The sequence below is a fragment of the Pholcus phalangioides genome, unplaced genomic scaffold, assembly GCF_987345545.1.
Source record: "Pholcus phalangioides strain wild (caught in Gottingen) unplaced genomic scaffold, Ppha-v1.0 ptg000008l_1, whole genome shotgun sequence".
Lineage (NCBI taxonomy): Eukaryota > Metazoa > Arthropoda > Arachnida > Araneae > Pholcidae > Pholcus > Pholcus phalangioides.
In genome coordinates, this window is record NW_028301601.1 from 55,396,772 (window position 1) to 55,424,236 (window position 27,465).

Genomic DNA, 27,465 nt, shown 5'->3' on the forward strand with positions numbered 1-27,465 from the left:
AGTGCTCTTTCACATGCACATTTCTTTGTAGCAAAGCATTTTTCTTTCAATTATTCTGAAATCAGAAAAATAGTCTTTTACATATTGTTCTTTTGAAAATAGTTGAACTGTTGAGTAAAGTATGTTTTCTTCACAACCATGATTAATGAATCAGTGTAACTGATGCATGATTGTAGATTGATCACTGAAAGATTTCAACTAACTACTGTGCACTTAGCTACTTGAATTGACTAATTATTTATCAATGATTAATGCTAATGATTCAGTTTTGTTTCTGTTTTTTCAAAATTGCCTTGTAGAATTTGCTGCTATAAAATTAAATGACATTGTCTTCAACTTTGTGAGAAATCAATTTTTCAGACTCATTATGCAGATTTAATTTTTTAAATTAAGGGGAAAATAGTTTGTTAACCATTCTCTGAGAAATCATTATCTCAGGACCAGTTATGGTTCATCATTTTCCCCCTAAGAAATTACATTTAAAAAATAATTAAATTCATGTTGAGATTTACACTATTGCATTAATTGATAATACATTATTGAGTAGTTCAAAGAGTTAAATATGAATAGAAATGGTGTATGAAATGATGGTTGCAACCGCTTACAATGTAGAAAAATCCTCAGTCACGTTATTTGATATCCTTTAAACACAGGCTCTTAATCTTCTACAGGATGGCAAAAGGTAAAGGTTACAATGGAATTGACTGTTGAGATTCGTCAAACCAATACCACTTCAAAAAAATCTGCAGCAAAAAAACATGGTAATTTCCAGCAGGTGACTATGTCAGACAGAAAAATGACAGAGCATGAAATTTGTTTGACCTTTACCCCTGCCTTTTAACACCATTACTAACAGTAACAAGAGGATAATGCAAAAAAGCCCTGCTATCCTGTCTGATGTTTTAAAATATCTAAATATGAAAAAAATAATAATTAGAGTAATGAAAAATAATTCTGGGTCAACCCTGTCTCTCCCCCTTTTTTTTCAATATTTATCCAAGTTTGAGATACAGGTTGGACTCATTTATAACAAAGTTCAAACAAAACCATGGAACCATTCATTATATCCTCACCAGATTGAAAAATGATGCTTTTAAACATAATTATACACAGTTTAAATGTGTAATGCATATTTTTTAATAATCTGTGTGAGCGTTATGTATATCTAAGCAGAATGTAATGCTTTTTCTTTCACCAAGGGTCTGATCACTGGAACATTATTTGCTTTTCCTCGAACCATTTATAAAAGAGCTGATGCCATACGAGAATGAGCTTTTTTCTCATCAATTCCTCTTTGTTCTTTAAGATCATGGATAACAAACTTTGAAGAATCTAGAATTTCTTTAAAACTTGGCTTTTTTTCCATTCTTTGTCCTTCAAGCAATTGAACTTCAGTTATTATTACAAAAGGAAGTGTTTTGCACTGGACATTCTTCAAAGATTAACTTTATACACTATAACACCACCACAACCTATGTCCGAATCTAGCAAAAGATTGGCAAATGTATGCACTAAAAGTGTTTTGGTGGGTAGATTGTTTGGGATAAACAACCTGTCTCTTCATCCTCATAAGGTTTTCTGCTCTATTCATAAGCAAAATAGGATTTATACAACAACAAAGAAAAGTGAAAAAAAAATGAAGGAAAGAGGATTTTGCAGTAGTCAAAAACGCTCTACTAGCATGTCTTCCAGAGACAGAAAGGGGGCATAATCACTTGTGCCCACCACACATTGCAGAAAATTAAGTTTTCTGGTAAGCAGATTTCGATAAAATTCCAAAAAAATTTGTTTGGAAAACCAGCTGAAAATTTGTTATAGGCATACTTTCATGAAATCAGTGTTCATTAAAAGTAATCAAAATAGCATTGATAGGGCAATACAAAATTCACAGATCATGGACAAACTTTGTTCCATGTTTGTTATAAGCAAGTTGGACTGTAAGTAAAAATTAATTTTATTCTCTGATAAGATTTCATCTTTTGTTCATGCAAGGGAAATTTTTGCTAGCATCCACAAAGTATTAACTGACTAACTTTTCTGGTTTAGTACATCTGGGCTTGAACCTCTGTAAAGAGACATGTAAGCACAGCAATTTAGAATCAGCTTCATAATGTAGGCTCCTTGTGATAACATGGCATAATAACTTTTCTGGTTTGGTACATCTGGGCTTGAACCTCTGTAAAGAGACATGTAAGCACAGCAATTTAGAATCAGCTTCATAATGTAGGCTCTTTGTGCATAACATGGCATGATGTGGCTAAATAATCAAATCGATTGAATTGATAGTGCAAGCTATTTGTTTTTTGTAAACCTTTTAGTCTATATTGCCTTAGTTTAACGTGTATAAGGAATCCCCCCCACCCCAATTTTTTTGGACTTAAAATTTGGGGAAAAAGTTGAAAAGATATATCCCCATAATACTACACATGTATAAGAAACCCTCCCCTCATATTTTGGGGACCCAATTTTTGGCAAAAGGGGTGGATTCTTATACACGTTAAAATGTGGTGATTTCCAAAAACTAACTCTTGATGTGAAGCATGCTATTTTTTTTTCTCATTTGAACTTGAAGAGTTACAAAGCTTAAGAGCATATGTTTGATTGAGATTTGCTGGATATTTCGAGAAATCATACATATAGGATACATGATCATAAAAAAGCTAAAAGATTGATTTTGCTATCTATTAACATAGATATGGTGACAAAATATTTCTGTCTGTCATGCTGTTGTATATACATGAAACCTTGATATAACAATACTCTGCGGACCAAGAAAAAATATCGTTGTAGAGGGATTATCACATTATGTTGAGTATAGTTATAGTGAGGTTTCATTGTAATCTTAAAAGAAAAATTTCCTTAGTGTACTTGAAATTCATTATTATTTGTATTGCAGGGATCATTGCACCACCTCCTTTGGCGGATTTTAGCAATGAGCCACCACCAAGGAATGACATTTCAGTGTAAGTATTGAAAGGCTTTAGACGAATGTGACAAAAAGAAAGATAAATTTGTGGCATTTATTTCCTTTCTAAAATTTAAAAAAAAGTACTTGCAGAAAACAAATCCTTTACAACATTTGGCATTACCCATTTAGGTTGCCTACTCTCTCTGAAGAAGAAGTAGAAGAGGCTGTTGCAAAATATGTTGCTGAACACTGCTGCTATGGTGATGGTGTTGTTAAAGGAATGACGATGAATGAAATAAAAATGAGCAACGCTTTCCATGTGAGTATGCCTACTTAAAGAAAAACCATATCCAGTATTTCCATTGATTTCAAACATCTTTATTCATCTATTGATGCTATCAAAAGTCGAATGGCTCCATGTTTCTGATTAATTATTAAAAATTAATTCTTCTCAGTCCACCGATTCAAAGTTATAAAGAATAGGATTCATGGCATGTTTCCAGGTCCATAGCTGTCAACCTTGGAGAATTAGAATTCATAAGATTTTTGTGCAGATTCAAATTTCTTAAAAAAGCCTTACATAGACGTAAATGTAAAAGGGATTTTTCATAAATGTAAATAAAATCGTGGGAATTTTTCCCCCTTTGGGAAAACATGACATCGTTCTAGTCATTGCCAATTAGTGGGTAAATTCACCAATTATCATTAAATTACACGCCATTAATACACTCAAATCCAAATCATGGCAACAAAAAATCACCATCAAGACAGACTTACTCAAAATAGGATGTATGGCCAAAGTTATGCCTTGATTGGTCGAATTAATGCTAGCTGTTTGGTGATTTTTATCTTTTTCTTGCCATAATTATAAATTTCTTTGTGATTTGATGCAATGGTGGCAATCTATGTATATCACGTCAGTTTTAGGGGGAAAAACCAGACTTTTTCAGGGTAAATTATTTTGGAATAATTTTTTTAGTAGGGATTTTTTTGTCACGATTGAAATTCAGGAGATTCGAGAACTTTTTTGGGAGTCTGAGTAAATAAAGTGTAAATGTACTTTTTGCTGAAGCATATTTTTAATGTTTATGTAGTATTACTTCACAAAAGCCACCATCAGTAAATCACTTTCAAAGTTTTTTCTTTTCCAGTTAATGTTTTCTAGTAAAAAGAAGTAAATTATATATAACATCAACTGTGATTTTGCTGAAATGATTTCATCCAACTATCGTACTGTTATTGATTTTGATTGAATCTAGTAAATTTCTATGTAATTTTTTTTATCAAGAAAATTACACAAAATTCAGAAATCATTACACTATTGGCTTAAAAATTTCAGTTATACTATTTTGAATAGATTTTGGATTGAAAGCCATGGTCTAGAACATAACCCTGAGAAAACTCTAGCATAACTCTATGGAACACTTATTAGAAAATCAATGGTCTGGAACAGATTTGATTAGTTCTTCCTGTGAAGATTAAGCTACCATTTTAGTTAATTCATAAAAATCTTAAAATTGAATGTTGTCTTTTGACAACAAGGATTGATTGAATGTTGGGAAATGTTTTTACAATAATCATGCATCACATGGCTCAGAATTTATTTATGATGCTTAACTATGAAGAGGTCTATATTTTTACATAATAACATATATATAATAGAGATATATATATATAATAAATAAATACATATATTATTTATCATAGTATACTCTTGAAACGTTTGGTGAGAAACGAGAATCTGCATGGAAATTTGTTCCATATAAAGGTGAGATTTTTTATTTATGTAACATTGTTTATTATTTATGAGTGCATGAAAATCTTGTTAGTAAATTTCCTTGTAATCTAAGTACCTCTGAACAAAATGAAGTAGATTGACAAGCAAAAATTAGTCATCATAGCACAGTAGTCATTAATATTGCATGAATATCATTTGTGGGATACATTTTTGTTTCTTTCCCATCATATGATTGATATAATATTTTTTGTATATATAGGTCAGCCAATTGATGGGCCAATGAATGGACCTGCACCTGGTCCATGGCAAGTACTTGTTCCACCCAGTGGTTATTTTCTTGATGGGAAAGAACGGGTTGAAGTTCCTCACACTGCATTCATAAAGCCATGCCATGAATGTGTTGGTAATGGTAGAGTGCGTTGTTCTAACTGCACTGGTATGGGGCAGGTAAATCTGACTATATATATAAAATTTTGATTTTCTGTCTGTGTGTGTCTATGTTCTCTATACAAATCTACAATTTTAGATCGATCGTCGCCAAATTTTGCATATATACCAAACGGGGCTTGGATTGAACGATAGGCTACTTTAAAAGAATTTACCAGATCAGGGCAAATGGTTGAAACAGGCGAAGAAAAAAAAATGTTGGGCAATAATGGTTTCTGGGTCTCAACAATCACTTTCAGAATGTTTACTTTGGTTACTGTGCTTCCCAAGCAATGTGTTTCAGACATGCGTATGTCTTTACAATGGTTTGTCCCTTCTTTAATGCTGCCAGTATTATATATAATAGTTTATGCCTTTATAATGGTTTGTCACGTCTTCAGTTCTCCCAATGCCATATTTTCCTCCGTATAATCCACGGATTAGGGGCCGTTCAAGTATTATGTAAGCAAATTTTTAGCCATTTTTGATTTGCCCCCCCCCCCCTTGTCAGCAAAAGTAAGCAAAACTCTGACCCCCCCTCCCCCCTTCTTGTCAGCAAAATTTCGTCATCAGTTCTGCCTCTCTGAAACCCAACGCATATTGGTGGGATCAGAGACACACGGGGGGGGGGGCATAGGGGGCTCTCTCGTGCCCCTTCCCATGATCAAAAATTTATTTTTTTAATGCATAAAAAATAATTTTTTTTAAATTGAAATTTCAGAAGAAAATACCTTTATATGTTATTATAATCAATTTCTGTTAATTTCAATGTTATTTGAAGGCTGCGAACTCAAAATTTATCTTTAATAAATTCATTGCAACCCATCCTTTTAGCCATATAATGATAAATCACATAAAGGTCCTTGGCCCGCGGACCAAATATGGCCCTGGGAGTTATTTGATACGGCCCGCCCTCTTCAAACCTAATTTTGTAAAAATGAACTAAGCGCCACATTTACAGATCGCTTAAGTGTCCCGTGGTGCAATTCCAGAACATTTAAGTAACCTGTGACATATTTTAAGATCACTTAAATGACCCGAGACACAGTTCCAGAACACCTAAGCGATCCGTGACACATTTAGAGATCCCTTGAGTGACATGTGACGTAGTTTTAGAACACTTAACTGCCCCCACTGCGATTCTACATCACTCAAATTACCCGCGGCACATTTTCAGATTATTTAAATGATGCATGGCACAGTTTCAGAACACTTAAGCGGCCCGGGCACATTTCCAGAGCACTTAAGTGGACCGGACACGTTCCCAGATCACCAATGGATCCGCAAAACATTGAGATCACTAAAGTGGCTCTGTAGGGCATTTATCAATAGTGGGGGGGGGGGATGTTACTTCAAGTGCCCACAAACTATCGAAAGGTTTTTCTCGTTTTTGGCGCACCAAGTAAGATGCCATTAAAAATATTTCATATTTTCATAAAAGGTGGTTGATGATGTAAGCATTATCCAAACATGATGTAAGCATCATCCAAACATGATGTAAGCATTATCCAAACCCCCCTCCCCCTTGTCATCAAAAGTCAGCAAATCGGAAACCCCATCCCCACCCCCATCGATGATGACGTAATACTTGAACGGCCCCTTACCTGTTAAAAAAAAGTGGTTTAATAATTTTAAAGAGAGGAGATTATCTATTGCTGCAGACAATATTCAGAAAATGATGTCATCAGTCTGATGAGTATTCCCTTAATCCTGGATTTGAAGGTTTTATTGAACTGTAAATTTTGTTTCATGTGTAAATAATGCTATTGTTTCATTAATAAATTTCATTAATTAGTGTACCAATGGATTGATTATTGAATCATAAGGTAAGTTTTTATTTATTTTTCAAATCCTGCAGATAATATGCTGCTGCGGATTATACATTGTTTTTTTCTTTCTTCAAATTTTGCATCCAGGTTATACAAATACAAATACAACGCCACAAATACTGCACCACTGCAGATTATAAGCAGGAAAATATGGTAATTGAAGAAAACCCGGGCAGCGCCGGGTATTATAGCTAGCATGATAATAATATTAAGCAACTTTGATTTCATGTGGCACAAACATGTCTCTACAAGCCATTCTATTTTTCAACTAATGATAAAAAAAAGAAAAAAAAATGATTGTGCATTGGTCTCAAATTATTTCATGAATTTTTCAAGTGTAGATGTTTAGCCAATTTAAAAAAAAAGTTCTTTCAACCCGATGATTTAACCATCTTATTGATTATAATAAAATCATCATAATTTCTGCAATGCTTATGTGTTTGAAACATATTAGGCACGTGCGACATTCTGCCGGTACAGTGTTTACACACATTTCCTCTTTTTCTTCAAAATTTTCAGTTATAAAAGCTCAATAAAACGTATATACAGTGAAACCTTGATATAGCAATACTCTGCGGACCAAGAAAAAATATCGTTGTAGAGGGAATAGAGGAGTTTGTCATTATATATTGAGTATCATTGTAGCGAGGTTTCACTGTATTGATACACATTGAGGACATAACCTCAACTATGCATTTATTATTTCAAGGTTAATTTAACAAGGACTTTCACACAGTCAAGACTTCTACACATTTGACATTCTATAGAGAAAGTCATATTGCACTTTTGTTTTCTTCGTGAGCACAGAGGGGACTTTTAGAAAGTGCATTTTGAGAAGGTGCCATCTATATTGGTTTTCATCTCATGGTGGATAGGGAGAGAACTCTTATTTGCCACCCCCTGGGGGCACAGGGATTTAACCTTTGAATCTAGTACTAGCCTTTATGGTGACAGATGAGTATCTCAACACTGTGCCACTCATGCCCTTGCTACCATACTGGTCACTTTCAGTTTTAACCAAGAAATATTTCTTCGGTGTGGTGCGCCTGATTCTGTCCTTTTTACAAATCTCTGGCTATCTCTGACCAGTTTCAGGTATTTTTAGGCAATTTTCTGTTTGCTGTGCTTATTGTAATACAATGTTTCTTCTAGAAACTATGGTATTAACTGCTTGATACATCCTTGTGCATGATAATATCTGTTTGTCAAAGTTTTCAAATAAATGATAAAAATACATGAAAATTTCAGAATTCATGTACATTTTGTCATGGAACTGGACGCAGAGAGACGTCAGCATGCACTTGGTGTAATTCAACTGGCCATAGGAGGTAAAAAATTCATTGTCGTCTGTGATTTGTGCATGAATTTGATATAAATACAAAAATATACATAGTATTCCCTCCCATTAGTCGGCATGTCGTGAAACTCAAGGGACACCAGTATTTCAAATGTCGTGGTCCATTCCCAGTGTGCTCGAAAAAAGTGAGGTTAAATAAAGATCATAGTATGCATTCAGCAAATTCAATGGATATTTAAGAATTTTTCAGAATCTGACTTGAATTTCCCAGCATGCAGGCTAATGCGGTATGCAGTAGACTCACTAATCTGACACATATCAGACCAGGGTGTGCCGAATTACCAAAATCACTGGATTACTCGAAATCAGTTGAAAACGCCTATTTAACAATATAAACTTCTTAATGGCATGGGTTTTTCTCAAATGCTCAATGAAACCCCCCGAAAACGCCAGATTAGCACACAGCTGGATTATCTAGAGTCTACTGTATATACATTCTTCAAAAGTAGTCTTTGTACTGGTACAGAAACCATTGTTGATTATATGCGCGAGAAAATGGGAGTACATGCCAGAAATTATTAGGCAGCGACAGCTAGAGAAATTATGCAAATGGATTAAATTTTGGTTTTGTGTACAGCTTGCTGATAAGTTTGGTTTACTCCAAGGATTTTTAATGAAATTATTGAGATGTTTTAGAAATTCTGACTTCTCTTGGCCCATGAGTAAACAAGATTGCAGATAGAAGCATGTAAAATAGTGTCCTTTTATTGGATATGAGGGTTTCTGTGGATCAGAATATAATTGTTTCTTTTCCATTCATTTGCCAATTTGTCTATGAATATATTGCATATTTTTACCCATGAAAACTTAATATCTTAACTTTTTGCAAATTTACACGTGTTCATACCAATTTGCATAAATTAGCATTTCATGTTTTCCAGATGTAATACATGTGAAGGTACCGGCCAGGTGAAATGCAAGACGTGTGATGGTTTTTGCCAGCTGAAAGGATATGTAGAGCTTACTGCTACGTGGTAAGCACCAACCATTTTATTTTCAAGTAGTTTTATGTTTCCTTACAATGAGTAAGGGAAAAGGGAATCCAAAAACATTATATATCTGATTTTCTGAATGCATATTTAAGATTAACTTAAGTTTAACCACTAGAAAAAGTTTTTGGTCTTAAGAGCCATGCTTCAAGTGAAATTAAACCAGATGTTTTGTTTACATCTACGCCTCCGCCCCCAAAACAGAATACACTTAAAACTGTGACGTAAATCGCCAGAACAATCTTGGTAAGAATTAAAAAAAAACTTTTTATTTTTATGGGAATTTTTAATACACAACATTTTGTCAACTGAGAGCTTGTTGCAGAACAATGCAAAATATTTGTGGCATCTACAGTAGAGATCTGAAAAAGTTAAGAAACCCTAGGGTAACATAAATTTCAATTTATGAGGCAGCCTTGAAGAACATTTCCAAAAGTAGCTGGAAAAAAATTAAAAAAATGAATAATTTCAGATTTGCATGAAAATATCACAATGATGTGAATGAAATAACTTGAAGACAATCGTCTCTTTCTAAGGATGAAACATAATGTTCAGACATTCACACCTCGTTCTAAAAATATAATGATTTTTATAAAGCTTGATATAAACTGAATACTTAGCCTCTTAAATAAAATTTTTTTCTGTGTAGAAACATTTACCAAAACATCAACATTTTTTTTATTGACTGAAAATTATTTCTTTCAACAAGTTTAATGTATAATTTTTTTTTTGATGGGATGAAACAATTTTTTAATATGAAGACTCAACTGCATTTTATTACTTATAACGATTTAAGAAAACCAAATTGTATTAAATGTAATAAAAAATTAACTATGATTATAATTCCCTCCCCCCTTTCTTCCTAATTCACAGGAAAAATCATTATGATGATTATATATCTGATTCTTCAAGTATTCCAGAAGATGAAGTTCGCAAAGTAACAGGCGATGTTGTGTTTTCTGAAGAGAATCCAATGGTATTAAGTTTATCATTATAAGTTTATGACAACAATTTGTATTTTTTTAAGGAACGAAAAATAAGTTCTAACTTGGTTTTATTATATTCTAAATATAACTGTATGGCTAGCATCTCACCAATCCAATACCTATATCAGACCAGGGTTGCGCTGGATTACTGAAAAATTGAAAGGAAAGAAAACATTTTAAATAACATAAACTTCTATGCATACTGTACACAGACACACTTCCCTCTTCAATGTTGGATTACTGGACAGACCAGACCAGCGTATGGCCGGATTATATAGGGAGTACTGTATATGTTTGTTTTTAAAGATGTTAGGAAATTCTTTTAAATCAAAATCACTCAAGACATTTTTTAAAATTATATTTCAGCATTATCTCAGTATTTAATCCATCAAATATTAACTTACAAGTATTCATTAAAATATCACATGCAATCACACATCATTGTAAAAGATGCACTTACATTGCATTAACTTTAACAGGTGTGGCCTCTGATAAATTCAAGTGATTCACACATAAACCAAGCATCAAGGAATCTGGTTCAAAGACATAAGGATCAGTTTATCAATGAAAGGATACTGAGACAGGTGAGTTTTCCAGAAAATGTACGTGTTTGAAATTTTTTTAAAATAATGATAACTAAAAACTCTTTTTCTTAAATTATTTCAAACAGTAATGTAGTTGAACCTTGTTGAGGCAAATTTTTTTAAAACCAAACGAAATACTTGTCCCCAGTGGCGGCTCATAGTCGGGTATTCTGGGAGGCGCAGATTTCGAAATATTTACAGCCATCTATTGGTGAAAATATGTAGTCAACTATTTATATAGTATTGCACAGAATTCCAAAAATTTTATTTTTGTTTATCGAATTGTTTTTTAAATTATCTGTTGTATATCTATGCAGTACAAAAATAATAATACTGTATCAATGCAACATTGATGTAAATAATTTGCGCAGTGAGCCTAATCAATATTTTAACAATGTTGAAAATCATCATTTAGGTTCACCAGTTGACATCGCAATGGTTTTTCATAAATTGTGAGAATTCACACTCTTCTTTCAATATTGTATTCTAATTTAGAAGGTGTTTAATGATGAAGTTATAAATATATATTATTATTTTATACTCAAATATATTCTAATTTAAAAGAAAAGAAAGATGGCGGCATCAGTATCGCGGCATGTTTTTTAGCACAGCCAAAACTAGCTTAATAACCTGTGCTAACAATCCCCTTTCTCCCTTCTATTAAGTTAGTATCAAATACGTTTGAAAAATTGAATTAATGACTGGAAATTGTCAGGGGGCGCGTGCCTTCGCATCTCCTTCATGAGCTGCCCCTGCCTGTTCCACATAATTTATATTGAAAAGGCCTTTTTTTGTTTAATATTATCTTTCAAATAAAGGAATCTTCATTCTTCAGTTCAAAATTTCTCGAAGTGATTCTGGGTCAAGAGGCTCTTCAACAATCAGTAATACTGTATTCATCTTAGTTGATTGCTCACAAGTTGACAATGCTCTGCAGAAGTGTTTCTCAACCTATGATCTGTAAAGATGGAATAGGTCGTCCGCAAGCAGACTTGAAAATTTAATTCTAGTTAATTGCTCCATAAAATTTTCTCAAATATTCAACTGGTCCTTAGGTTCAAAAAGATAGGGAAACGCCACTCTAAATAGGGGTTTTCAACAGAAATCTAGAATTCAGCCGGAGTTATTTTGGCGTTTTGTGGTATCAAAAGCTGTAAAATTTTTCATTTGTGTTTACAATAAAAACATCTTTGAGAAACATTCATGTTTTTTTGGGTTCATTCTTTATAGTTTTATAACCATCAAACTACTCTGCTGAAACTAAGATGTTGGAAACCTGTGCTCGTGTTTTATCAGTAAATAAAATTTGATTAGTACAAAATATTTTCAGTGTTTTTTCAATTTTTTTTATGTTCAATGGTATTTTGAACGTAAAAGCATTCTTATTCAGCAAAAAATGCTACTATAGTTTTTTTTTAATTTTATGGTTTTACTGCATCTAATACTTTTTCCTATTTGAAAAATATTCATATTTTCAGACAAAGACAAACTGTTAATATATTTTATCATAAACTTTGCATATATACATCAGAAATATGTCCACGAATAAAATCTTTTACTGAAATTTTTATGTATTGATTTACAAATTTTAATTGATATGGATTTGTTAATAGATATTTGCTAATATTCACTTATAATTTCTATTGTAGCGCCATTGCTTGAGAGTTGTTCCAATTGCCGAAGTGCATTATACCTGGAAAAACAAGAATGATGTGTTTTATGTCTATGGTTTTGAGAACAAGGTGTACTTTCGAAGATACCCACAGAGCTGTTGTTGGTGTTGTAATATATTGTGAAATTTCGTGTTTTCCTTTTTTATGAAAATGTATCTTATCATGATGTTTTTTTTTTTGACATGCCCATTTCACAGTTGAACTCATATAAAAACTGAAACTATTGGTGATACTGTAAAGTATTTTGCATTGTGGACTTCTGCTATAACCTGCTGAAAACCTAAAGATCAAAGAGTAATTTAATTTATTTATCAAAAATTTAATGTAAAGAGACTGAGCCAGTAAGAGCAAAAAAATAAGAAAAGCAATATAAATAGGTTAGTTAGTTTTAAACATCAGATGTCCAAACAGATGTTCTGTGCATACCAACATCGATAATGAAATGACAAATAATTTCAATTACATTATAACATCTATTCAAGTTATGAAAATCGAACTACTCTCTTCCAAGATTGATCTAACAAACACTATCTTAATTATTTTTCCACCTATCAAAATAATATATATATGAAAGTATATGGGTTTTTTTTTAACCTCAAAATGTGAAAATTTGATGCAAGAAATTCAATATATACTTCAGTTATTAAATACGTAGTTACTGATAGCTTGTTTTTTAGCATATGAAAGTATTTTAAAAAAAAATAGAATCAAAATAGGTTTATACAACACTTCCTCAGTCCTTAAAAGAAACTCTGAATTTTACGTTTGTTTTTAACTGTCGTACTGCCTAAAATTAGTTGCTGCCAACCTATTGAGTTACTACTAAATGTTTACAACATTTATAGAACTAATTTTGAGGTGTCTGTGAGCATTTCATTTAGATAGGTGGACTTTTTGGACTGTGGAGGATATGAATATAATTACAAAATATATATAATAATATCATTTAAGGGCACTCATAATATTTAAAATTATGAACATCCTATTTCAGGGTTTTCAAAACTGTTAGATGGGGGTTAGAAAGCTTTGTTGGGCAGTTTCATGCACATACAAACAAGGTACGCAATTTTTCTATGTTTCAACCAGTGTTCGCCAATACACTTCTAGGTGTGTAATTCATGCATCAAAATTCAATTTTACTCCAAATTTTGTTGCAGAGTGAAAATACTACTTCAAATTTCAGGTAATTTTTTTAGTAGAGTTATTTCTTGCTGTTAAAAAAATACTCCCTTGTTTTACAAAACATCTCAAAATTTTGGTGAAAAGTGAAATTACTCTTCAAAATTATATTTTCGTGTTTCAACTACAGTCCATTCTTTTGATGAGTTTAATATCTGTTTAAGTAAAATTTCAGATTTGGCACAAGAAAATTTTAAGAATTAAATAAATTTTAAAATTTTAATTTTACATAAGTTGTAGGATAGTACGATGAGTATAATTGTGAAGAGGCAATTAATTGTGAGAAAACTATTACACATTTCAAAATTTTCAGCTGCAACAAACACACAATCATATTCACCATAGTCACATGTAAGTAAATGGAGGAGAGAACAAAAAAAAAAATAGCTGGAGGTAAAGGGGGGGGGGTGCAAGTGGGTTTGATGGTCTCTGATTGAGCTGCTGTGTGGTTGTGTGGGCATCATGCTGGACTCTCGTCATGAGGATCCAGTTCGAATCCCATTGACGGCAAAGTGTGGTTGATTAAAAACAAGCCAGTCTTTCTGCAGAGAATAGACAGGTCTACAACATGATACTCAAATAATGTGAAAATGTAAGCATTTACCATCTTCACTTCAAAAAAATGGAAGACGGGCAGCTCCAGCAAGAACAAGAAACAAGCACAACTCTGACAACAGAAATGTTAGGGACATGCACACACATTCCGGCATGTACAGATTCTTTGGAAATTCTGCATAAGGTGCATGTATGGCCAAATAAAACCTATTTTTGCTTCTACTGACTGCTTTAAATACAGCTTATTTCCTCATACCATTGGTGAATGGAACAAACTCCCAAGCTCTATTGTAGAATCCCCCACTATCACTAGTTTTTTTTTCCAATATCAAACAATATCTTTGTCATTTTCAATCGCATCCTCTTGTATAAGTCTCAGGGCCAAAAATATTGTATAAATAAATAGATATTAGTTGTAGACTGATTGAATAAGAAGATTGGCTTTTGAGTGGAAAAAACGGAGAAAAACTCTCCCAGGAAAAGAGAGAAAAAGCATGATTCCCAGTATCATGATATACATGTTATTGCAAAGGTATTGAAACTTTAAAAGTATGGAGCAAAATTCTCTTATTTTAAAGGTACGATTTTTCAAATTTCCAAAAAAATATATTTTTTTTCCTTCTATACAATAATAAGTTTCAAAGTTTTCATATTTTACTGAAAGAGCTTATCGGATGGAAGAGTGATGAATCAAAATCATTTTAAGATTAAATATTTTTACTAAAGGGTTGTACTGTAAATGTGTACCATGGTTGAATCAGCTGCTTATACACAGAAGTTCACTTGTTTGTTGATACCTGCAAGTACAATAATTAAATTAAAGGTCTATTCCAACATTTCTCTCTACCTTTAGTTCTTGTGGAGTTCCCCCCCCCCCCCGAAATCATACCTTTTTTTGGGTGTAATATGGGGAGGGGAGAGACAAGAACCATGTTCTTTTACAAAGTAAGGGCTTTCTCACATGGGTATATATGAATGGCAGGCGAGTAATAGGAGACTTTATAGCCAATTGATCCAACCTGCACATTGCTATAGTGCTCCTCACACGAGGATACTGGCGACAAGATATCCTACCCGATTGAGTCACTAGCAACTTGACATGTTAGTCGAACATCGCATTTGTAGTGCCGCTCATGAATTATTCCTTCATATTTTTGTCGTCTAGGTTGTACGAGGAGTGACTGACATTAAATTTTAACTTGCATTTTCCTATAGAAACGTTCCTTAATGCTACCCTGTCCCCCTCCTTCATATCGCTGTCTTGACTGGAATGTGTGTAATGTAAATATAGGTCATGCACACACGTGCATGTGGGAGTATGCATATGGGAAAACCCTGTATCCCTCCAAGACAGAAGCAGTTATATTGTTTTCTCTCTGTGTGGTAACAAGAGCATAGTCAGCTTTTATCAAAATAAAGCTTCATCTCACAGAACCACCACTCTTTCCCAATAATGAATATTTATGAATGACTTACCTCACACAAGGATTATTATCAGTCACTCATCAAAGCCTATCTATCATTCCCTCATTGTGATGTTGGCAGGAATAATAAACCTGATTAATACCAGATAAATTTCTTTCCTCGTTACATAGAATGCAATGAATTTGGAATCCGATTTCCTTAATTCTGTGGCCATAACTACAATGAATATTTTTTTCAATGTATGGATGTGCCTATAATTTTTCCTATTTTGGCTTTTATAGCGAAGATAATCATGTAGGGTAATAACTATCCCAGTTTGTGAGATACAGGAAAATAAGGAAATGAACTAAATACTGTTTTGTTTATACTCATTTTCCGAGGCTTTGAGATTTTCTTTTAGTACCACTGTGTAAGAGAGAACAGGTAAACTCGACTCTCCAGTCGAGGCTACTGAAGATCAATTTGAGTATACCCGTGTGAGGAGGCTCTAAGAAAATCCTAGGACAGTGATTCCCTACATTGTTGTATGCAGGGGGGGGGGGGGGTACCAGATTATAGTGCTATTTTGCAGAGGGGGAAATGTAACCCCCCTCCCCTTCAGAACAAAAAAAATTTAACCCCCCCCCCAATTTTTGAGAAAATTCTGTATTAGCCTGTTATGGTTCTCACCCTTTGAAATACCATTGCCTGGTTAATTTTTATTTTGTAGCTAAACCCCCCCCCCCCCCCCCCTTGAAAGATTTAGACATTCAGCAATAAATGGTGTCAGCAAATCAAAATTCTTGGAATGGGGATTTGGGTTGATAAACAGGAAAAATAGAGAAATTCTGTGATGGTTCACCATGACTAATATTGAGGCCCAACATTCAGTGCCATCTTAACGCATGGGCCCACCCAGGTACCTCAAGAGAAGAGAGACTCCAGAAAAAGAGAAGTAGTTGAATTTTTCGAGAATTTGCCAGGTAAAGGTCCTTAAAAAAATTACTTGGCCTGGAGGCCCATGATGCTCTTGACGGCCTTGCCTTTGTTAGTCAACAATCACATCAAGGCAGTCAAGAAACACTGTCCTAGTACATTTCAGGAACCATTTGGCACTGTTATTAATTACTATTTCTCGTGAACTCCCTAGTGATATTCTAGCATGGACTGAGAAATGCTGGTGTATTCCTATTTATACTTGGATCAAAATTTCAAATTGTTGCTACTGAAACTTTTTAGTTTTTGTCTATCCCTTTGGTGGTTACAATATCCAAAAATAACTGCTATGTATATAGAAATTTATTCATGTTTTCTATTCGTATATACATCAGTTTTGATTATGGAAATTCTATTTTTTATGATATCTTCCTGCAAAATTCCGAGATAGGATAAGGAATTGTTTTGTTTGAAGAAAGAATATTTTTCTTGATTGAGAGCATGCTTATTAAGGAGAAAGAGGATATTGTATGTTTCTACTGGAAATATTAGATTCGTAAGTTTTTTATGTTCGAAAATGATATTCCAATTAAGTTCTCTCACATGCTTATAAAAAATTTCCTGTAAGTTTTAATCAAGTTTTCAATTGATTTATGTTATGAGAAATGATCAAAATGTTTTGGTTTTGTCCATTTATAAATACATAGATTTTTCTTTGTTATACAAGTTCTTGCACAAAGTTGTGAACCATTGTACCTACTATACATGAATCATCATTCAGTCATTCATTTCTTTCAAGATTTTTGAGTGTGACAGTAGAACCTCACTATCTCAAAAAGCTCCATGTATCTCAAAGGAGAAAAAAATTTCATGCATTTTCATCTCTTTGTCGCAAATCATTTTCTTTGGAACCTGAAATTATTTTCATCCTGAAAGCCATATCACAGCCATAGGGAAAAGAAACACAAAAATTCTGTTTTGTAAATAATTTTCAAGGAAGAAAAAACATGAACAAAACCAAGAAGAAAGAAAATGATAGAATTACAGACTATTGTAATAATGGATACTGTCATTCACAAGTACACAAAACTAATAAAATAGAGTGGATGTAAAGCATATTCTGGAAGTTGGCATTGAGGGCAGTGGAACATAAACAAAGATCAAGAATTGTGATGCCACTTGGAAGTGGAAAAGGAATCTGAGCTTCGTGCCACTTATAGCCACGAGTAAATGCCCATTCCTTTGTTTGTTGCAGAAATGGCTATTATTACTAAACAGCACATGCCTCTTTATAACAATTCCTTTGAGGGATTTCTAATGAATTGCCATATGCTGGATTGTGCTGTGCATTAGAGATGGGATGAATATTCAGCTCTCATTCAATATTCGGCCAGGCCAAATAATGCTTAGGTATTCGGCCAAAGATCTGTGTAGATAATTTATAAAATTATATATTGGAGTTCCCCCCCCCCCCATGAATAAAAACTTTACTGATTATATTTTATTGTGTGATGTATATCCCCTTTCAGTGAAAGAGGTATGTTAGAGTTAATAATGGTGGACATGTTTCTTAAATAGATGTAAAATTGCAACAAGTGTTGGGAAAAAAATTGATTTTGTAAGTAATAAAAAATAAAAGATATCATTAAATTTGATCGTCACTATTATGGAAATAAAAATCGTTCAATTGCCAGTTTTTTTATATTTATTTAAATAATAAATTGCGCAATTAAAATTCAATATCATTTGAAAAATTACCAATAATTTTATTTCGATTAAAAACTCCGATTTTATTTATAATTGTGATGAATTTTAAGAAAATTTATATTTTGGCTGCCGAATATTTGGTATTCCACCAAATCACTATTTGTCCTATCCCTACTATGCACCACTAACATGATGGTTGTTTCTGAGAAATGCATGTAATGTGTTCAAGAAGCACTGTCTTGTCTTTCTAATTCAGTTATAGTTTTTTAATGAAAATTTTTACTATTTTTGGTTATAGTTCTTTTTTTTTTAATGTAAAAATTATATTTCTTGAATGTTCTCCCTATTTTGCTCTTGTCAATTTTGAGATAGAGAGGTTCTACTGTATATTTGTTGTTGAAAATTTGTTACATATCGCGGTGATTAATTCATTTTGATTGAAAAAGATAAATGAAGTGTTAATATAAGTTTCAAGGTAAATGAATCAAGTTAAAAAATTTTGGTTTTTATTACAATGAACTATTGGGTACCGTATCAGTTATTTTTCGATAGTTTTGGTTCTTGAATTTTTGTAGTTATCCTTTTTTGGTATTTATCCTAGCCGATGGAGGAGGGAAGAGTTTTCACAAATATTTTTTTCTGTTTATTATGTTTACCGTATTTTGCTTGCTTCGAATTTCATTGTTATGCTTTTGAATTATCAGTTATCAAATGTATACCAAAATATTCATCATTATAACTTTTGATTATATATTTGTGTTGTGGATGTATTTTAAGTGGAGGAAAAAAGTTATATAGTGTTGGATGTGATGATTGAACTTGATATGTTTGAGTTAATGAAAATCTAATGAACTCATGAAAATGAATTATGGCTCAAACTAGAGATAAGTTTTTCTTTTTTTCTTCTGAATGTATGTGTAATAAATCGTCATCTTTCAAATGTTCCATGAAATAAATGAATTAGAATCTCACAAAACATTTTCGCTCTCATCAGCTCAAACCAAAAACCTTATTATGTTCAATATTTAAGATAATAGACCAAAATTCAATGATGAATGAATAAGAAATGGAAATTTTACTTTTTACATTTTTGTTCATTTCTGTAAAATATATTTAGTCTCAGTGTATATCTATCCATAGATTCTTGATTATATTAAGTGATGAATATTTTCAATATTGCATTTTGCGAACCACAATCAAGCAAGCATATTTTATCTCATAAAGTTGTGTAGTGCCAGAAACCAACTAATGACAAGCATTCCAATGGCTATTTTTCTCTTCTACTAAAAGCTTTGTTGGAATTAAAAATTGTAAATGATGGCTTTCAAAGCTTGCATCTGCATTTAATGCTATAGTTATGATAAGATGTTTTGACTGAAACCAAAATAAAAAAAATCATAAAATCTTTTCTAAAAGAAGTCAGAAAATAGATACAGTAAAAATTGGCATATACACGGTGGATCCCATTTATAACGTTCCTCAAAAAGCTGCCTTGCAAAGCGTAATACCATAAAGTCTCTAAAATCAGAGGCACTGAAAATTTTCAAATTTCCTTCTTTAGACCCTATTCCTCTTTTTTTCTCTAAGAATACTATGCACATATTGTGCAGTAATTTTTGGTCGGAAATGGACTAGACAACCCCCTATAATGGGTATCTGGTATAACAATATATTAAGACTCCTGTGAATGGTCTACATCCATCTTAATTTTTGGTTCGGGGGGGGGGGGGTCTCTGAGAAAGAGAACGTTTGACCATTTTTTTCATAATGGTGGGCAATATATGGTATTGTCCCCAAATTGCTTGTATAAAATCATTGGAAAGGCAGTTGGAAGCTATTAGTATCTCAGCGTCCCTTGTTCACCATCAATTCCATCCCAATAATTCTGCACCTTTTTTATGCGTTCATTTTTTTTTTAACCACATCATATGACATCTATAGTTTATTCAATTGTTTTTCAGATAATTCACGTTTTTGGATAATCCAAGGTGACCCTTATCCCATCCACTTTGGATTATTGAGACTACTTTAAATGGGAAATCTCAATGAGAGAGCATTACAATAAAAGTTGGCACCACAGACACAAGTCTTAATAAGTGGGAAAATGTTCTAAAGTGGAACGTTATAAGCGGTATCCACTGTATACCAATGTCTATAAAACCATTCCTCGCATTGACTAAATCTTATCGTAAGCTAGGACTAGACATATCCCAGGTGGACTAGAAAAATTTGTATTACCATCTAAAAAAAATTGTTTCACAATTTATTTTAGCTCGTCAAGACCAAGAAGGAAAGGGATAACTAAGTAATTGAGCATTCAAAAAGGAAAAGAAAATACTTCGGACCATTTACCCCCCAAAAATATTGTTCTCCACTCCTGTAAAATTTGGCTGGCATCCAACTTTTTTTTCAGTTTGCCGAGCCCTATCGTAAGCTTTACCATTTTTAAATCAATTGAGAAAACTGAGGCGAAGAAAAAAAATTTCTATTCTATAAGAAATTTCAGGCTATTGACGAAACCTACACATATATAGATGGCTGTGTAAGCATTTGATCATAACACTAATTGTATTCTTTCAACTGTTAAGAAATATTTATGAACAACCTTGTTTTTGTATTCGAATCAAAATCCGTGAATCTTTTTCATTTTAACATTTTTTGCTGTGGTTTTTTTTTTTTTCAGTTTTCTGTCTTCCATGTAAAATCTGTGTATTCAGTTTTATTCATTAAAAACCTATGTATTCAGAGACAATGGTTGTGCCATTTAAGGCTGCATTTATGTGAATGTTTCTATTTGCGTGGTTACTTTTTTTATATCTGAAATGCAATGCATTTTCAAGTTCAAGCTAAGCATACTTTTTCAATAAAATAGGCCGTTAAGCATTTTGAGGACTTTCTGATAGGGTCCACCGGGATTCAAAACCACGCTAACTATACACTAAAAATTAACATCTCAGGACATAGTTTCCCAAACTTTTTGTTCCATCGCTTCCTTCTTCAGAAATTTGTTTCTCACACTGCCCACCAACTCAAGCGAACCCATAGGATCATATGTTATTACCCACTTTGGGAAACACTGATCTAGGATCTCTTCACGTTATGTTCTGGGAGCCCCTTGAGCTACCTGTATTGCTACTGAATTTTATCAACTACTCATGATTTTGCATGCAGTCAATAAATGTTCATAAGTGCACTTTCTGGTGGTACTAATAACCAATTCAGGAAAGACAATAGCTTAAATTTCACAGTGCATCCCACGGGTGGCTCAAGTGCAGTGAAACCATGCAGGGCACCAAATCAGGGGGCACTGAAAAAAAAAAAAATTGCAGAAAAATTTAGAATGTTTTTTTTGTCTGTAAAGTTTGAACTATGTCAATGCCTTGGGTAGAATGATAAGCAGAGAAAATTGTAATTTTTGATGCACTTTTGATCCAGCTGAGAGTTCATTGGGGTCATTTTACTGATGCAGGATATATATAATATGCTAGAGGAATACTGAAACAATGTCTTGCACTGGAGAGAATTTCGTCTGAATGAACAGCGGAACTGTCACTAGACTTATCCTGTAGCCAGGATTATCTCAAACTTATCTCTTCCAGTCCAGCTTTCTGGCAGAGTCCAGAATAAGAATTTAATCTAAAGCTGTCCCTGGTGCAAGGTATATTTTTATACACAGCAATATTTTTGCTTGGTCTATGGACAGCTATATTGACATCTCACTAATTATTTATAAAAATTTTCATTTCTGATTTCACTGAGGGAAACAAAAGCAAATCTTACAAACTAAGGAATATGTAATTATTGGTCAGTCATTTTAATTAGTCAGCACGTGATGTTAAACAGTAACTATACAGGGTGTATATGTAACAGCTTAAACCACAAATTACTGGTGAACTGTTGATCCTAAAGGCACACCTCAATAAGGAAAATGCATAGGACTCAGATACGTCATTCATGTATAGTTATTATTAAATATATAAAAATTAACATTTTATATGGACAAAAACTTTGCTCAAAAACACAATTAGAAAGTTGTTGCACCATCTTCCCTGATGCCAACCAAAAAAAAAAAAATCATTGTATCTAACTCATTGAGATATTTGAACTCGAAAAATAGAGAAAGTTCGGAAAAGACAGCAGAAACTACCGTATATACTCGTGTATAAGCCGAGTTTTTTTGTGGAAAAATTTGTTCCTCAAGTGGGGGGGGGGGGGGTCGGCTTATACTCGGGTCAGCTTTTTGATGAGAAAATATCGACCCTCGCAATCAGTAGTAATTTTTGTAGCAGTGTTCGAGAAACCGGCATTATTGGTATGGGGTATGTTCAAAACCCCGATAATGTCAAAGACGAGATAAAGAAACGGAAAACATCATTGGCTTTGACACCCAGGTGAACTAATGTCGATTGTAAAGCCTTATGTGAGCATCAACAAGTCTTTCAAAGACTATTTGAGGAATTTGTGCATCAAATGGATGAGTTCCGATGATAAAGAAACTACAAAAAGTGGTGCCTTGAAGAAACCTGATATTGGCCTAGTGTGCCAATAGGTACATGAGGCGTGGAATTCTGTTTCCACCGAAATTATCATCCGATCCTTCAAAAAGTGTTGCATTAGCAATGCGATGGATGAAACTGAAGATGATATCCCTTTTTGAAAGTGACAATGGTGATGAGACATCCCAGATGAAGATGAAAACAAAGATGCCGCACTCCCTATGATGATCTGATGGATTACGATGAGCTTGCAGACTCAGAAGAAACGGATAAAAAAGTTTGAATCATTTTCTATTGTAAATTTCCGTAAACTATTAATTTTGCATGAAAATATAAGATTTTTTCCCCCCTGAAATGCATGGATCTTTTGGGGTCAGCTTATACACAGGTTTTCAATTTATTGCGATTTTGGTGGTCCTAATGTGGGGGGGTCGGCTTATACACGAGTATATACGGTAACTGGAAAAATGTTTTTTGCCCTCATTTATGCTGTTTATTCCAACTTTTTTTTAACTCACATTTCTCAGTGAATATTGCACTTAGAAACTTGGTTTTTTTTTTTTTTGGCATCAGGAGAGCAACTTCCTAAATGGGTTTTTGAGTGTTCATATAGAAAGTTATTTTTTTTTAGTAACTATACAACTCCTTGTAACATCAATGACGTATCTGAGTTCTACACATTATTTGAATATTTCTAATTGGAAGTATCAACCTAGGATTAATGGTTTACCAGTAAATTGTGATGCAGGCTATTAACAATGCACCCTGTATAAATGGTGTGTAATTAATATTGCAGGGCTTAACAAATCCCAGGTCACCACAGTGATTAGAAAATCTGTATTAGCAACGAGAGAGTCTGAAAACACAAAATTATGATTTTATTATTAGCTCTTCTAACATCAGGAGGGGGGTTATTAAGCTTCAAAAACAAATAAAAAATAATAATTTAGGACTATTTTCTTTGGGCAAGTCTAGCCAAATCCTGAGTGCAAGGTCGCCACGTGACAAGAAAATTGGCGTATTGATGTCAAAATTTTATAAATGCAGTTGCTACATTGGAGTCTAACTGTACACAAATTTGCAGATTTCATTTAACATCGGGGAAGAAATAAACATTATTTAAGAGTTTTTCCTTCAGCGAAATACCATGATTGGTTCCTAAGAAATTGGGCTAGCGCCCAAATATTTTTTTGTGATTTTTCAAGCTCTGATTTATTGTCCCAATTTTAATTAGGACAATAAATCAGTTTGTCAAAAAAAAAGTTCAGAACAGCTCTCATAAAAAATATATTTTAAATACAAAAAGAGAGATCATTTCCCTTCCTGGACATTTTGAAAAACAGTAACTGCAAAAAACTATGTATGGTAAAAAAAAAATTTAATCTTCACGGGACATGCACGACATAAAACTATTGTCTGACACAAGAACAAAACGTCTACATGATGTGTTCAATACTTCGGTTTTTCTTTCTGAGTTGGTAGCAAATTAAAACGAGACTTCACTGATAATCTCTGTCGACTGTAAGTATCTGCTGGAGAAAAGCGTGCTAGAAGAAACAACAACAAAAAAAACATGCTTAACACAGGACATAATTTATAACACCATTGTAATTTGAATACTATTTGCAAGCCAACAAGTTAAAAGGTTAAACGTAGAATCTGTTTCAACAAGTTGCCCCGAACTTGTTGGATTGGTTAGAATCATGGTTGAGAGATAGGTCACAAAGGGTTATGGTGAACAGGGAATTTTCTGATTCAACAGGCGTGACCTGGGCAAAGCCCAGGGAGACTCAACTGATGAAGTGGACCTCATAAAATGAGAGATCAGGTTGAAATATTCAAGAATTTGCCAGGTAGGGCCTCACAAAAATCACTTAGCCCAGATGGTCCTGAGATGGTTCTGCTGCTTGGGGCCCATACTTTTTCACTTTCTATCGATAAACTTGAGGTGTTGACAGGGAATTTTCTGATTAAACAGACGTGAAGAGTGGTGTCCCTCAAAGAAGTCGCCTTGGGCCCATACTTTTTTCACTTTCGATCGATAAACTCGATCAGGGTATTGACAGGATTGTTAACAAATTTGCATATGACATGAAACTAATGGGGGTGGTCAGTAATCCAACAGTTAGGGAAATGTTCCAGATGAACTTGAATGTGCTTACAGCATGACCTTCAGTACTGATAAGTGCATGGCCACTCTTTTGGTTCGACCAACCGACAAGTTGAATGGTATTACTACTATCCCAGATGCAACCAAGGTCACCGATTTGGGAATTCTCATTGACGAGTGGCTTGGATTTTTGGAACATTGTTCAGCAGTGGTAAAAAAAAATAGAATAGAATGGTCGGTTTCATTCTTAAAAAAGGTCTCTTCACATTCTCCTAAAGTGATTCTTTCGTTTTTCCCGAGGCTTAGTTCATCCTCTACTGGAGTATGGTGTCAGTTTTTGAAGGCCATACCTACAGAGGGACATAGAATTGGTTGGGGGGTGCAGAGAAGAGCTACACATGCTATTTTTGGTACACAAGGCTTGATCCATGAAGAAAGATTTGATTTCTTGAATATGTTTACATTAGAGGAACACAGGTGTCAGGGACATGATCAAAATTTTCAATGGGATGGATAAAATGGAGGGACCATGAGTAATTAATACATCATCAATCAACTGCTTTGACAAGAAGACACCAGTATCAATTGGTAGGGGACAATTCTAGGCTGCAATGCCGCAGGAAGTTTTTCTCTAATAGGGTTGTTAATACATGGAATAGCTAACCCCCAGGAAGGGGGGGGGGGATTATAAAGTCAAACACAATTGATATGTTTAAAATTAAGTACGATAGGCATAGTAGGATAAATTTAAACGCTATATATAATTAAATAAGACAACCATAATCTTTTTTATGGGTAACCAAAGCAGAATATGCAAAATCTGCAACTTTTGTTGCAGAACAATCTGGAAGAATTTCAAGAAAAGTACAGTGAAGAAACACTATCTCGTTATACAGAGAGGCAATATTCACGAGCCATCAAATTGATGCTGTTGTTGGCATCTTTTCTAAATCTATGTTGTTAGTACTTTCAGAAAATGCACTTTAAAGTAGCTATTCATCGCAAAAAACAAATTAGTCGATTAATGAAATTCATTCTAGATGCATTGCCCCTATAAAGAAGTTTACTGTATTGCACCCTTGTGTCTTACAGAGAAAGTGGCAGTACCAACAGCTTTATCAACACTTTCGTTGATCATGTGGTGAAAAACACCAATAATGTTAGACGCTCTTAAGACGATTTCGAGCAAAATATCATTGTAGTGAAAAATATTGTGACAGGATGTTGTTGCATCAAGTTTAATATTAGACCATAGGCAATTCCAAGATTTGAAAAAAATATTGTTGCAAAATATATTGTTACATCGAGTATCGTAGTAGCAAGGTTTCACTGCATTTGTATAAGTCACTACTAAACCAGACATGCACCTCGTCCATATTCCTCTGCGGGGCCTCTAACAAATTGGTACATGGTGGAATGTGCGTGTAAGTGTATTGAAACTTGGCGTGAAGTTTGTTTCTGTATAAGTCACTGGAGTCCACTTAAAAAAATATGAGATTTCAAATTCCCAGTATTTTGAATTAATGTCTTCAGGTAAAACATATTTATCAAATCATCTTTACATATGAAGTGAACCACTACAATGTTATTGAATGAAATCAGAATATATAGACTCGAACAGTTAACTTACCTGGATGAGCGGACATTGTTGGGTTGCCATCAGGCGCAACAGTCTATAAATGATCAATGAAAAAATAACTTGAAACTAGCTTGAATTGAATGACATTTTATAGAAATAGCTCAAAACATGTGCAATGCCTCAAAAGCAGTTTAATTAAGAAATTTCGAACTGAAACACGTAAAAATCAATGAATAAGAGGAGCTATAGGTTTTGGAAAAAATTTGCACTTAATAAGTGATTATTCATAATAGAAAAAATATTTCACAATATTATAACGCATTTTAATATTCATTTTTTTAGAACGTGAAATCATGAAATGACTATTTCAAGGCCGTGATCTCACCCAGTGCTGTCTTAAGAGTATCGTGGGCCCCCCGGGCCAAGTGATTTTGCTGAGGCCCTACTTGGCGTATTCTCGAAAATTTGAACCGGTTCCCATTTTTGTGAGGCCCCTCTTTTCTTGAGGCTTCCGGGCAGTGCCGGGGTGGGCCCATGCGTTAAGACGGCACTGATCTCGCGATTTGATAATATGCTAGGTGCTAGCTTCATGGCCCCCCACATGCTGGAATCTTTTGCGGGATCCTGCTGCAGTTAAATTATAGGGTGAAAAAGCAAAAAATGATGAGAACTGTCCCGGGCCCCTTTGTGGGCGCCATGGCTAGCTTGAAGCTTACTCTACCTTTGATATACAACGTTACAGTAATAAATACGTGCTGGACATGACATACTTACATCCAACGTATAAACACGCTCGCCCTTTTCATTCATGTAATACATGAGCAACATGGTTTTAAGATTGAGATTTAGTCGTTTTTTGCGTCTTAACTAAACGCTTAAAACAGCAGATACGTTTCACACACGTGGTTTAAAACAACAACAAATATGACAATCAAGGCGGTGGTTAGTGATGATGATGTTGTTCTCATCAATTTTTATAAACGCACAAACCATATCTCATGAAAACAAA

The 27,465-nt window shown here is 33.8% G+C and overlaps 2 protein-coding genes across 3 annotated transcripts in view; one reads left to right on the top strand and one right to left on the bottom strand.

Annotated features, from left to right (window-relative positions):
* LOC149084554 (protein SSUH2 homolog) overlaps positions 1–14,822 on the top strand; it is a 28,841-nt gene extending 14,019 nt beyond the window's left edge. Inside the window, exons 4-13 of one of the 2 annotated variants that reach the window (XM_089234978.1) lie at positions 672–761; positions 2,897–2,963; positions 3,098–3,227; positions 4,616–4,676; positions 4,906–5,093; positions 8,150–8,229; positions 9,140–9,232; positions 10,121–10,223; positions 10,713–10,817; positions 12,467–14,033. In XM_089234978.1, coding sequence (XP_089091104.1) covers positions 672–761; positions 2,897–2,963; positions 3,098–3,227; positions 4,616–4,676; positions 4,906–5,093; positions 8,150–8,229; positions 9,140–9,232; positions 10,121–10,223; positions 10,713–10,817; positions 12,467–12,613 — 1,064 coding nt within the window. In that variant the 3' untranslated portion in view covers positions 12,614–14,033. Of the gene's footprint in view, positions 1–671; positions 762–2,896; positions 2,964–3,097; positions 3,228–4,615; positions 4,677–4,905; positions 5,094–8,149; positions 8,230–9,139; positions 9,233–10,120; positions 10,224–10,712; positions 10,818–12,466 lie in introns of both variants that reach the window. The other variant, XM_089234979.1, reaches the window with a different exon arrangement.
* Positions 14,823–24,128: 9,306 nt separating this feature from the next.
* Nop10 (Nop10 ribonucleoprotein) lies at positions 24,129–27,386 on the bottom strand. The gene is made up of 3 exons (XM_089235497.1): positions 27,231–27,386; positions 26,508–26,550; positions 24,129–24,314 (listed from the first exon to the last, which is right to left on the bottom strand). Exons 1-3 carry the CDS (start codon positions 27,282–27,284, stop codon positions 24,217–24,219), a joined length of 195 nt encoding a protein of 64 aa, XP_089091623.1. The 5' UTR covers positions 27,285–27,386; the 3' UTR covers positions 24,129–24,216.
* Between the last annotated feature and the right edge of the window lie 79 nt (positions 27,387–27,465).

What these genes read in the sequence shown, in the direction of transcription:
- Nop10 (XM_089235497.1), bottom strand. Translation starts at nt 27,284, where the DNA reads ATGTTGCTCATGTATTACATGAATGAAAAGGGCGAGCGTGTTTATACG. An exon ending in AGCGTGTTTATACGTTGGAT is followed by an intron (nt 26,551 to 27,230) that starts GTAAGTATGTCA and finishes GATCATTTATAG; the next exon opens with ACTGTTGCGCCTGATGGCAA. An exon ending in AACAATGTCCGCTCATCCAG is followed by an intron (nt 24,315 to 26,507) that starts GTAAGTTAACTG and finishes TGTTTCTTCTAG; the next exon opens with CACGCTTTTCTCCAGCAGAT.